The 12,739-nt window shown below is 36.5% G+C and overlaps 1 gene segment (V, D, J or C); it reads right to left on the reverse strand.

The window, feature by feature from the left end:
- Positions 1-1,838: 1,838 nt before the first annotated feature.
- LOC137100118 (immunoglobulin heavy variable 4-38-2-like) lies at positions 1,839-2,264 on the reverse strand. The segment is given in 2 exon segments: positions 1,839-2,140; positions 2,222-2,264. Coding segments are annotated over 2 exon segments (345 nt in total).
- Positions 2,265-12,739: the final 10,475 nt, after the last annotated feature.

The raw sequence follows: 12,739 nt of genomic DNA on the forward strand, positions 1-12,739 counted from the left end.
TCACAGCATCAATGGTGCTTGTCCAAAGGATATAAACAAATATTAGTGTCTTAATATTTATTACCTGCTGTACAAAATCATTAAACTAAACTTCTATTAACCGTAAGTGTTAAGAAAGAAACTCAATGCAGCCTGTTAAAATTTATGTTCTAAAATTATTGAAATTCTAGGTATAGTATTAATTCAAACCTGTGATTTGCCCTTTACTTCACATGTATTATAATATTGTATTGAGCTCTTCTCATGGCCTGAAATTTTTGAATAGAATCCTTAGTTTATATTGATTTAGTAGAATCCTACAAATGTTTAAACAAAGCAGAACATTTAAACCTTCTTGAAATGAGGATTGATTGCAGGTTGCATTGTGTATTAATAAGTTTGAAGAACGATCACTTTGTGTAGAGCAGGAGACACTTTCCTCATAGCTCGAATAGTGAAGGGATCATTTGTTTTGACATCTAAAAATGTTTTCATTATATATATCAATTTCATATATTCCTGATAAAATGCTTTTTTTTAATGCAGACATATAAAAAAATTACTGACATAAAAAAATATTACATGTTCACAGTCTGGATCAGAGAAAACTTACTTACAAATACAACAATAATAACAAAAAGCAGTTTAATAATTGATCTATGTTCTTCTGATTATATCAGTGATTTTGAACAAATTCATTTGTCTGTGTTGTAGGTTTAGATGGTGAAATTTAAAGAAACAGTGAATGTTTGGCTTTGTTTGGGGGGTTTTGTACAGTGTTTCAACCTCCTGTGTCACTGTGTCGAGCACAATAATAAACAGCAGAATCTTCAGTTGTCAAACTGTTCATCTGCAGATACACCTGCTTCCTGCTGTTGTCTCTGGAGATGGTGAACCGGCCTTTGACTGAGTTAGAATAGTAGATGCCGCCACTGTCTGAGTGAATAGTAGCAACACACTCCAGTCCTTTTCCAGCAGCCTGTCTGTTCCAAGCAGCATGGGGATCACTACTGAACCCTGAATATGTGCAGGTCAGTCTGTTTGATTCTCCAGGTCTTTTAACCACTGGTTCAGACTCAGTCATTGTTTGACCCTCAGTACCTGCAGAAATTAAAATAACTAATTAACTACTGACATATAACATTATTGTGTTAGAATATAGAAGGTTTATCAATAAAGCAGTTATTGTTCTTACCTGACCAGTTAGTGGACAAGATGAGAAAAACAACAAATAAACAGTAATTGATCATTGTTAAAGTCATTTGTCTTTGTCCAGTGTGTGTCTCTGTCAGTGATGGAGTCCCATGTCCTCACACTACAAACACATATGTAGAGATGGAAGAGACCAGAGTTTTGCATCAGCTCCTCCCTCTCTATGACAAACACACATCTCAGATATTCCTGGAAAAACATATCATCATGTTACTTCAACCATGACTGGAGTTGTTTTTTTCAGCTGAATACTTCATATAACGAGACTAATAAAAGTAGTTTTTTTATATTAATATGATAATATGATAAAACTGCAGATTCAAAATCACATAAATTGTGGAAGTTGTTTACTAAATATTATTATTAACTGAACCAAATCAGTGTTTTAAAATGTTGGATAAACCTACGTTCTTCTTTCACATGGTAACACATACACTGTCATTTTTATTTTATATTTCTATAAATTATTACCTTGTTACTGATTTAGCAATTTATGTAACTTCATTTTTTATTTTAAAAACCCTCTTTACTGTAACTGAGAACTGCTCCTAAAATCGCTCATGGTCTGAGGCTCCTCCTCTGGTGGCTTCATGTAACAAGTGTTCACACACTGGGGGCTTTTTGTTCAGCTCTACTGATGGTTTGTGTTACTGTGAGTGTCTGGCACAGTAATACACAGCAGAGTCTTCAGGCTGCACATTCTGTCCATTTAGAGTCACTGTCTGACTGGAAGATTCTAATTCAATGCTGAACTTGTTCTTTAGTGAATCTTTATAGTAAGAGCCTCCAGTATATTTCATCCCAATCCACTCCAGTCCTTTTCCTGCAGGTTGTCTGATCCAAGCTGTGTAGTAGCCAAGAGAATAAGAGACCTGACAGGTGATGGACAGACGTTGACCTGGCTGCACAGTCACAGATTCTGGCTGTGTCAACTGTTCACACTTCACACCTGTTAGAAGTTCACAGAACAATAAGACAAAATATCTACTGCAAAAGAACTTTTGACTATTCTAAATACAGAGAGACTCACATGAAGCAGCTGCCAACAGCAGCAGCACAGCAACAGGAAACATGTTTAATGGTGAAACTGATGTGCAGTGAACTCCTCTGACTGTGTGCTGTGAAGTTTTTATAGCTGAGGAACAAGGCAGCTCACTGAGTTTGCATAGAATAAACCACCAGTGTTTGTCTCATTTGTGTTTCGAAATTATATTTTAATTTCATTACTTTCTCAGCTCTAACATTTTTTAAATACCCAGTATCAAAAAAGTTGGGAAAATGTCTAAAACGTAAATAAAAACAACACAATCATTTTGCAAATCTCATCAAACCATGTTTTATTCACAATAGAACATAAACAAAACTTCAGATGTTGAAACTGAGAAATTTAAAATTTCATGGAAAACATTAGCTCATTTTGAATTTAATGGCAACATCACATCTCAAAAACAGGTGGAACACGGTGATGTTTACATCTTCTTTTAACAACTGTCTGTAAACGTCTGGGAAGTGAGGAAACCGGTTGCTGGAGTTTTAGGAGACGAATGTTGCCCCATTCTTGTCTTATGCAGAATTCTAGCTGCTCAACAGTCCTGAGCCTTTGTTGCTGGACTTTTTGTTTTATGATGTGCAAATGTTGTTTATTGGTGAAAGGACTGGACTACAGGCAGGACATCTGATTGTGTCACTGTGACTTTTTTATGGTGATTGTGTCTAAGGTATAATAGAAACACTTCTCAGGGAGCGTTTTCTTTTTCAGCAGTTTGTATTTTGCAGATTCTCTATTACTGGAACAGTTCAGTGATTAAAAACAATTAACAAAATAATTTAATGTAGTAGTTATAGAGTCAGAATAAATGAAAACATCAATTAAATTATAATTCTTTTTTTCTTTTATTACTGAAATGTGACCCGGTCTGAAATCATTAAATTAAATAAAAAGCCAAAAAAAAGGTGATGGTCAGACGTTGACCTGACTCGAGGTCACAGAAGCTGTGACAACTTTTCATACATCTCAGCTCTGAAGCTGAACCAGACACAACCTCAAGTTCACCCTTAAAAAGTCTCAGCTAGCATTTTTATTCAAAACTACATTTATATTTGATATTGTTTTTTTGAGCTCTGGTGAATTTAACATATCACCAAGTGAGTCTGATTGAATTCACATTATATAAAATATTATAAATGATTACTTCGAGTGTTAGATGGCCAACAGATGCTAAACATCAAAAAGGAAAAGGCCAAAAGAAAAAAAAAAAGAGGAAGCAAACACTGGAGTCAGAGGCTGTAACTGTAAAGGAAATAAAGCAGACAGATTGTTCAGGGGTGAGCGTCACTTTCAGTCCCTTAACTTTGACCAAACAATATAGAGTTAAAACATTCACATTATCCATGTAGCACAAAGCAGCTTGTTTATATTTTATACTTGGGCATTATTTTCTTGCTGCATACACTAAATTACCTTTTAGCATTTTCTGCACAGCAAACAGCCTTATCTCACTATGAGGGAGCTCCTGCAATTACTAATCCAGCTCCACCTCACGTAGTGTTGAATGTGACGTGTAGAAAACACTGAGTTTTTGTACAGCGTTTCAACCTCCTGTGTCACTGTGAGTGTCTGGCACAATAATAAACAGCAGAATCTTCAGTTGTCAGACTGTTCATCTGCAGATACACCTGCTGTCTGCTGTTGTCTCTGGAGATGGTGAACCGGCCTTTGACTGAGTTAGAATAATAAGTGCTGCCACCGTCATAACTGATAAGAGCAACCCACTCCAGTCCTTTTCCAGCAGCCTGTCTGACCCAGTGCATATAATAGCTGCTGAATGTGAATCCAGAGCCTGTACAGGTCAGTTTGTGGGATTCTCCAGGTCTTTTAACCACTGGTTCAGATTCTGTCAGAGTCTGAGCATCAACACCTGCAGAAATTGTAAAAGCTCATTATCTACTGTTATGCAGCCATATTGTCTTTTTATTGCGATGTTTACGAGAAAAGAAATGTTCTTACCAGCCCAGTTCAATGACAGGATGAGAATAACACACAAATAAATGTGTCTGATCATTTTGAAACCAGTTTTCTCTGCTCAGTCTACAGTGTGTCTGTCAGTGATCTAAAGCCTGTTCATCACTCTGCAACACATATGTAGAGATGGAAAGAAATCAGAGATTTGCATTGACTCCTCCTCCTCATTAACATAAATCACCTCACATAAACACACACCTTTTAATCACATGTTAATATTATGGTAAATGTTGTTATGATTTTTTATGTTTAGTGATTTTTCCCATTTGAAGCAGAAATTGTACCACATGGCCAGAAGACTGTATTTCTAAAAGAAATCATTGATCTGTTTTCTTTTTTACTTTTATTTTTTATTTAGTTTTTGGTGAATGCACATCTTAGGAGGAAAGTCAAACTCAGTAGTGGCAGCCAGTGAGAAATGTTGGTACACAAGAATAAGTCCCTGTGCAAGTACTACTACAGTACATACTGTTTTGTACTGGTCGAATTCAAGCACTACATGAGCCAAAAGACTGATGGTCCTGTTATAAAGGACAAGGTTCAGCATGTGAGCTGTGTGCAGTCTGCAGCAACACAGCATCAATGTGATACACTGTGGGCAGAGGTGGTAGAAGTGCAGTACACATGTAAAAGTGCAGGTATTGGCCAACACTTCAAGTAGCACTTCAAATCTTTTACTTTAGTAAAAGTTTATTCGCTTAAAGTGCAAAGCTAAAGCACTTCATACAGAAATGGTGCAGTTCATGTTTGTACAGTAGTATTGTGATTACAGTGATTAAGGATTAATGAAAAGATTTTTATCTGACCTCTACAGGTTTATTGTGAATGACTCACAGACTTACAAAGCTTTGTACAGCTGCTCCACAAAGTCTAATTGCTGTGGCTCGTAAACTCCATAAAGGATTTTAGTCACAATTTGGTGAAAATTGGAGAATAATTATTTCACACAAGTCATATGTCATCTGCAAAGTGTCAGTCAGGGCTGCTGTTCACTGCTAATTTCACAGGTGATTATCATATTTAAATAGAGAAAAACAAACCTAGTCAGTGATGTTGTATTTTTAATTGCAATAAAGCAGAATATAAAGCAGAACAGTATGTTTAAAAGGGAAGAAAGCTGAAAAAATATCTGTGTGAATTACCAATAAACAGTAATTCACAAATAGACATTTTGTATAATTGTGAAATAACTTTATTAGGTTTTTTCTGGGGGAGATGAACTGTGGCTCTGTTCAAACATGGTTCTTAAACTGTAAATTTTCTCTTAAAATGTAAATAGCAGAACAGTGTGTGTGTGTGCTTGTATGTGTGTGTGTGTGTGTGTGTGTGTGTGTGTGTGTGTGTGTGTGTGTGTGTGTGTGTGTCTGTTATTATTATTTATTTTATGCAGAGAATTCAAAAACTAACATTATATACAGTAAATTATCATGTATGAACTAGCAGAAATAGAAAAGTACTTTAAGTTAAAATTCACCACAGTGAGAAATGACTATATCTGTAATTGCCACTGCCAGTATCAATTTTAAACTGACTTGTGATAAAGAAAAATCAATCTGAAAATAATATAATAAAATCTTGCTGCTGTCATTTAAAAGCAACAAACAAGCACAAACTAAATAACTGACCAGAAATATTTATTTACATTTATTTACACAGAGAAATAAACACTTCCTCTTAATGAATGTATTTTTTTTCTGAAGTTTGGAGACACATGCAGAAAACATTCACACAAATTATTTGTATCCTTAAAATAAAGATGATTTTGTCTATTTATTGAATATTTTATAGTGTAACTATCTGATTTACTGTCCTGACGATCTTTTTTAATTTCAGAGAGACAAATTAAAGAGAGTGACACTAAGCACAATAATAATTCTGCCCATGTCTTTTATTTCAGAAAAAAACTTTATTATTGAAAGAGTGTTTGATTTCACTCTAACCTTCTTTAAGAGTCGTCAGTTAAAGGTTGTCAGTTAAATACTTCTACTGTAAATACTGCTTATATATTTTTAAAAAAACAACATGGAACAGTGCAGTTTTTGTTTGTAGTTCTGTGACTTCAGTCGTTTAAATTAAGTTTAAATAAAAAAATAAATGATGATGCAATAAACACATTTTTCTGAACTACCTCATCTGATGCTGTAGGATTTTGTACAGCAGCTCAACAGGCTTCAGTCACTGTGAGTCTCTGGCACAATAATAAACAGCAGAATCTTCAGTTGTCAGACTGTTCATCTGCAGAAACAGCTGCTCTCTGCTGTTGTCTCTGGAGATGGTGAACCGGCCTTTGACTGAGTTAGAATAGTAGATGTCGCTGCTACTGCTAGGATGGATAGTTGCAACCCACTCCAGTCCTTTTCCAGGAGCCTGTCTGATCCAGCTCATATAATAGCTACTGAATGATATTCCAGAGGTTGTACATGTTATTTTGTGGGATTCTCCAGGTCTTTTAACCACTGATTCAGATTCAGTCAGAGTCTGAGCATCAACACCTGTTAGAGAAACAAACAAGGAAATAATTCAGTTGTTTGAAATTATCATTTTAAAGACATTTAAGGATCAGTATTAAATCTTCACCTGTCCAGCAGATGGTTAACAGCAGCAGTCCTGTCCTGAAGTCCATCATGTTAAACTGTGTGTCCACTGCTCTCTGTCAGACTCTCTGCAGACTGATAAGTGGGAAACATCAGAGTTTTGCATTGACTCCTCCTCACAGGGAGGAAACAAGTGGACTGGACATAAATGTCATGTTTGGTGAAACGAGAAGCTTTTTCTTTCTAATTATCATCATTATCATGACAATCACAGAAGAAAGATTTGTGTCAAGTTGAGTCCAAAGTTCATAACTACAACACCAGATCACTGACTTTAACAGCTCCTCATATCAACTGTGAACAGGGGCCAAAGGGGACAATTCATCTTAGTACCTCAAAAGAATATTTCCCATATCTATACAGTACATCTATAAACCATTCATCCATTTTTAAAAAGACAGATTCTATATCTGTTTCTCTTCTTCTGTTACTGTAAAACTTTTTTTTGTTGTTCTCTCCTGTGTCACTGAGTGGATTTCAAATAAATAAGCTGTGGAGACTTCAGCTTTTGTAGATTGTGGACATGTTTGGTTCACCAAAATAGTTCCATGATAGAAAATATGTTTTACCTGCTAAAACCATTTTTTAACTATCACTCTTAACATACAGTTAGGAAAACCACATCCTTAAGAAACAGGAACTCACAAACCATAACAGCAGTTGTCTCTGTCACACTGTGTATTTCCATGTGCATATTTCATGTTCGTGCCCATTTTATGTGTCTTACTGCCACCTGCTGGCTCCACATTAAACATGCAGATATTTTTATTTCATTGATTTTTTTGCTTCATTTCCTCCTGTACCCAGTGTGTTTTTCTGGCCCAGTAATACACAGCAGAGTCCTCCTCTGTCTCAGATAAGTCAATGCTGTTGCTGTTATTTGGGGTGATTTTAAATTAGCCTTGCACACTGCTGCTTTCATCACTGCTTCTACACTCACTGGCCACTTTATTAGGTACACTTGTACAATCTGCTACAATCCAATACAGCAGCTCTGCCATCAGTTCTACTTTTACAATGTTATAAATTCTCTTTTTTTTTTTTAAGGTGAAAATGTCAGGAAGATAATTCTACTCTCTTTTAATTACTGAGGTCAAAGTGGGCAGGGGAGTCATTCTGGAGTTCATTAGAGTGGTTCTAATGTTTTGGCCATCTCATTCATTTTAAATAGAGTAACCCCTAACAAGCCCGGTAGAAATGGGGAAGGGTTGCGTCAGGAAAGGCATCCGGTGTAAAAACTGGGCCAAATCAACATGCGGAAAATGATCCGCTGTGGCAAATCTGAACTCATGGGATGAGCTGAAAGGACAAATAAATAAATAAATAAATAAATAAACTCTTTTTAAATAGAGTGGTCAAAACATTAGAACCACCTCTTCTTATAATGTGTGTAATGTTATTTTATTTCTTTTCTGATCTGATACGTCCTTTAGGATTTTGTACATCTGCTTAATCTACCTCTGTCTATCAACAGCCGATTCTTCAGTTGTCAGACTGTTCATCTGTATCCTTCACTCAAAAATGCACAATGCAGTGACATTAGGACCAGGTTTTCTTGAACTACCTGACATCCATCATGCGAGGGACATGGACATCTGATGACAGCTGTAGGATTTTGTACAGCAGCTCAACAGACTTCAGTCACTGTGAGTGTCGAGCACAATAATAAACAGCAGAATCGTCAGTTTTCAGACTGTTCATCTGCAGAAACAGCTGCTCTCTGCTGTTGTCTCTGGAGACAGTAAACCGGCCTTGGACTGAGTTAGAGTAGAATTTGCCGCTACTGCCAGCTTCAGTTGCAACCCACTCCAGTCCTTTTCCAGGAGCCTGTCTGATCCAGCCCATCCAGTAGCTACTGAATGATATTCCAGAGGTTGTACATGTTATTTTGTGGGATTCTCCAGGTCTTTTAACCACTGATTCAGATTCAGTCAGAGTCTGAGCATCAACACCTGTTAGAGAAACAAACAAGGAAATAATTCAGTTGTTTGAAATGACCATTTTAAAGACATTTAAGGATTAGTATTAAATCTTCACCTGTCCAGCAGATGGTTAACAGCAGCAGTCCTGTCCTGAAGTCCATCATGTTAAACTGTGTGTCCACTGCTCTCTGTCAGACTCTCTGCAGACTGATAAGTGGGAAACATCAGAGTTTTGCATTGACTCCTCCTCACAGGGAGGAAACAAGTGGACTGGACATAAATGTCATGTTTGGTGAAACTAGAAGGAAGCTTTTTCTTTCTAATTATCATCATTATCATGACAATCACAGAAGAAAGATTTGTGTCAACTTGAGTCCAGAGTTACTTTAACAGATCCTCATATCAACTCTGAACAGGGGCCAAAGGGGACAATTCACCTTATTACTTTAAAGGGATTAAGTTTAGAGAGAATCTGACTTCATGAAACAATTTTAGTTCAGGTTTCCAGTTATCATTTAGGTTCTGCCTGTTGTCCCATATGGTCTAGTGGTGAGGATTCCTGGTTTTCAGTCAGGGACTCTGGGTTCAACTCCCAGTATTGGAAGACTTTACCTTCAACACTGAACCATCTACGCTGGCTTTAGTCTTTAATGCTGCATCCTCAAAGGCCTAATGCACAAAAACAGTGACTGTGCTGTGAATTTAAACTATAGGTGGCTGTCACTCATCTGATCACAGCATCAATGGTGCTTGTCCAAAGGACATAAACAAATATTTATTACCTGCTGTACAAAATCATTAAACTAAACAACTATTAACCATAAGAGATAAGAAAGAACCTCAATGCAGCCTGTTAAAATGTGTGAATCATGTTTTTATTTCATTCTTGGTTGGTAGTTCACCAGTTAATACGGCACTTTCTGCTGCCCCCTGTAGGGTTTATATAAAACATATTTAAGGAGTTTTTGTAAAGCCTCTCTGCTTCCTTGAACCAGTGTGTGCGTCTGGCACAGTAATACACAGCAGAGTCCTCTGTCTTTAAGTTGGACAGTCTCAGATACACCATGCTGTTGCTGTTATCTTTGGTGATTTCTATTCGTCCTCGCACACTGTCAGCATAAAACTTTTTACTTCCATCTGTATAAATGAATCCAATCCATTCTAGTCCTTTTCCTGCAGCTTGTCTTACCCAGTGCATTTGATAGCTGCTAAATGTGAAACCAGATCCTCTGCAGGACAGACTCAGAGTCTCTCCAGGCATTGTCACTACTGAAGTAGAAGGAATAGACTCCATACTCTGACCTGTAACAACTGATGACATGAAAGAGGAACCACAGAAGAAAGTATGAGCATGGGGAGATTGTTGTTGTCTGATAATCGATAAACCAGAAAGAACGAGCAGAACTCACAGGTCAGAGAGAGAGAAACCAGCAGAAGAGTGAGTGTGTTGATCATCCTGAGGCTGGAGATGTGACCTCTGATGCTCCACACACAGTATAAGAGCAGTCAGCAGGACAGAAGGACACTGTACACACTGAACATTTGCATCAGCGTATGATGGAGGGGGATTGGCAGTTTGCTCTAATTTACTTCAGCCATATGAATTAATGTGACTCTTTCCATTTAATAAGAAATGTGATCTTTCAGACATTTTTATATATAATAATGTTGTTGTCCTGCTTTATTATTTCATGAGCATATGTGTTATATATAAATAAATATATTGTTCTACACCTTTGTAGTTTTGTGCTTTTTGGAGGTTTGCACAAAGCCACATACATACTGTGGTAATACCTCCAAAGTTTTGGACAATGTACTTAGATAGTGAATATTTAAATCTCAAACTCAATTAAGAAACAAAACAGAGTGACTGTACTGAATCACATAGACAGAAAATATAATTTTAGGTTTTGCAGAAATCATACAAGCAGAATTATGTTAAAGATTTTCTCACTTACTGAGTTTTTTTTTTCTTTTGTTTTTTTTTTTTTTTTTGTCCTTTCGGCTTATCCCGTGAGTTCAGGGTCACCAGAGCGGATCATTGTCCGCATGTTGATTTGGCACAGTTTTTACGCCGGATGCCCTTCCTGACGCAACCCTCCCCCATTTCTACCGGGCTTGGACCAGCACTGCACTGCTGGGGAGGGGAATGGGCTGTTAGGGGTTCAGTGTCTTGCCCAGGGACAAATAGCCGGGGCCGGAGATCAAACCACTCCTCTGTGGTCCGTGGACGACTGCCTTTACCAACTGAGCTACAGCCAAAGCAAGAAAAAAAATACTAAAATGTAAAATATTTCTATTACACAGTATATTTTCTCTCAGTTATCTTGAATTATTAGTCTGAGGGCTTCTCTTCTGGTCAGTCGTATTTTTTTTTTTCAGCTCCCCTGACATTGTTTGATTATGGATGGGAAATTAATATAGTCCTTGTTTGCTGTTTTACTACAGGAATTATTTCACAATTCTACACAAACAAATCTTTTTGTTTACTAAGTTGCTCTTGAATGTTTCAGTACAGCTGTGCCACAGTTGGTTGTTCTTTCTAGTTGCATACAGGAAAACACATTCAGATCTGAATGTAGGATTCACCCCAACCAGATTTTTAACATCTTAAAAACAGCAACATGTTCTCTTACTGAGCAGCACAGACAGACAGACATGATTTTAATCCACCATCATTTTATTTCTTTAATCTTTATTTAAATGATGGGTTTATTGTTCTGTCGTGTTCTCTCATAAGGTCGTCTAAACAAAGCAGTTTTAGCTGAGAATATGATTTTAGTGTATTGATGGAGTTGAAACATTTAATATCTGTGAGTGTGAATCTTCAGCTGTAGTTTAAATAATTAACATAAACAAATTGCAGACTTCTGATTGGATTCATGTAAAATAGAACAGTATAATTCTTCATAATAATGTCATATAAATTGACTTAAATGTTTTAATTACATTTTTTAATTTGTTATTTTTTAAGAGTGGCCTTTCTATGCTTTAACAAGTGAACTAATCCTAAAATCATTCGTGGTCTTAGGGCTCCTCCTCTGGTGGCTTCATGTAATCCACTCCAGTTTTTTCCCTGCAGGTTGTCTGATCCAAGCTGTCCAGGAGCCAAGAGAATAAGAGACCTGACAGGTGATGAACAGACTGTAATATGTAACATGATAAAAACCACAGATTCATAAAATGATCAAAATACTCTCATGAGTGGACATGTTCAGTGTTTCTATGAAGTACAATAGTGTATTTCCACTGTTTGAAGACTTACACTGAAATGTCTTAGTTATTATAACATTAAGTTATTTATACTTATGTAAACATTCACTCATTCACCTATGAATCTTGACTGTAAATACAAAAATCTTTACTAGTGTAACAGTGAACTGGTCTAAAATCATTCCTGGTCTGAGGCTCCTCCTCTGGTGACTTCATGTAACAAGTGTTCACACACTGAGGGGTGTTTGTGTTACTGTGTGTCTCTGGCACAGTAAGACACAGCAGTGTCTTCACATTCTGTCCATTTAGAGTCACTGTGTTACTGGAAGACTCTTAGTCAATACTAAATTCATTCACTGGTGAATCTTTGAACTAAGAGTTTGCATTATCTCTCATCCCACTCCAGTTTTTTCCCTGCAGGTTGTATTTTGTATGTAATGATTGTGTTTCAGTAAAATTGAATTAAAAGTTAGTACATCTCTACAAGTGTTTAAACAAAGCAGAACATTTAAACCGACTGGAAGTGAGGATTAAATACAGGTTGCATTAGAAGTTTATAATTTCATTTATGTCTCACAAAGTGTTTGTTAAAATTCAAGCAAATCACTAAAATATTGAACATTTGCAGCCTGGATCACATTTTGAAGAAAATCTACAATAATATTAACAATAATAATAATAAATAATTTTAATAGGGGTTAAGTTTCTCTGAGTGTATTAATGATGTTAAACTGGTTAATTTCTCTTAGTGTCAGATGCAAACAGCAGTGTTTTTTACTTTGTCTGATGTGCTGAGT

Source organism: Channa argus, chromosome 15 (assembly GCF_033026475.1).
Source record: "Channa argus isolate prfri chromosome 15, Channa argus male v1.0, whole genome shotgun sequence".
Classification (NCBI taxonomy): Eukaryota; Metazoa; Chordata; class Actinopteri; order Anabantiformes; family Channidae; genus Channa; species Channa argus.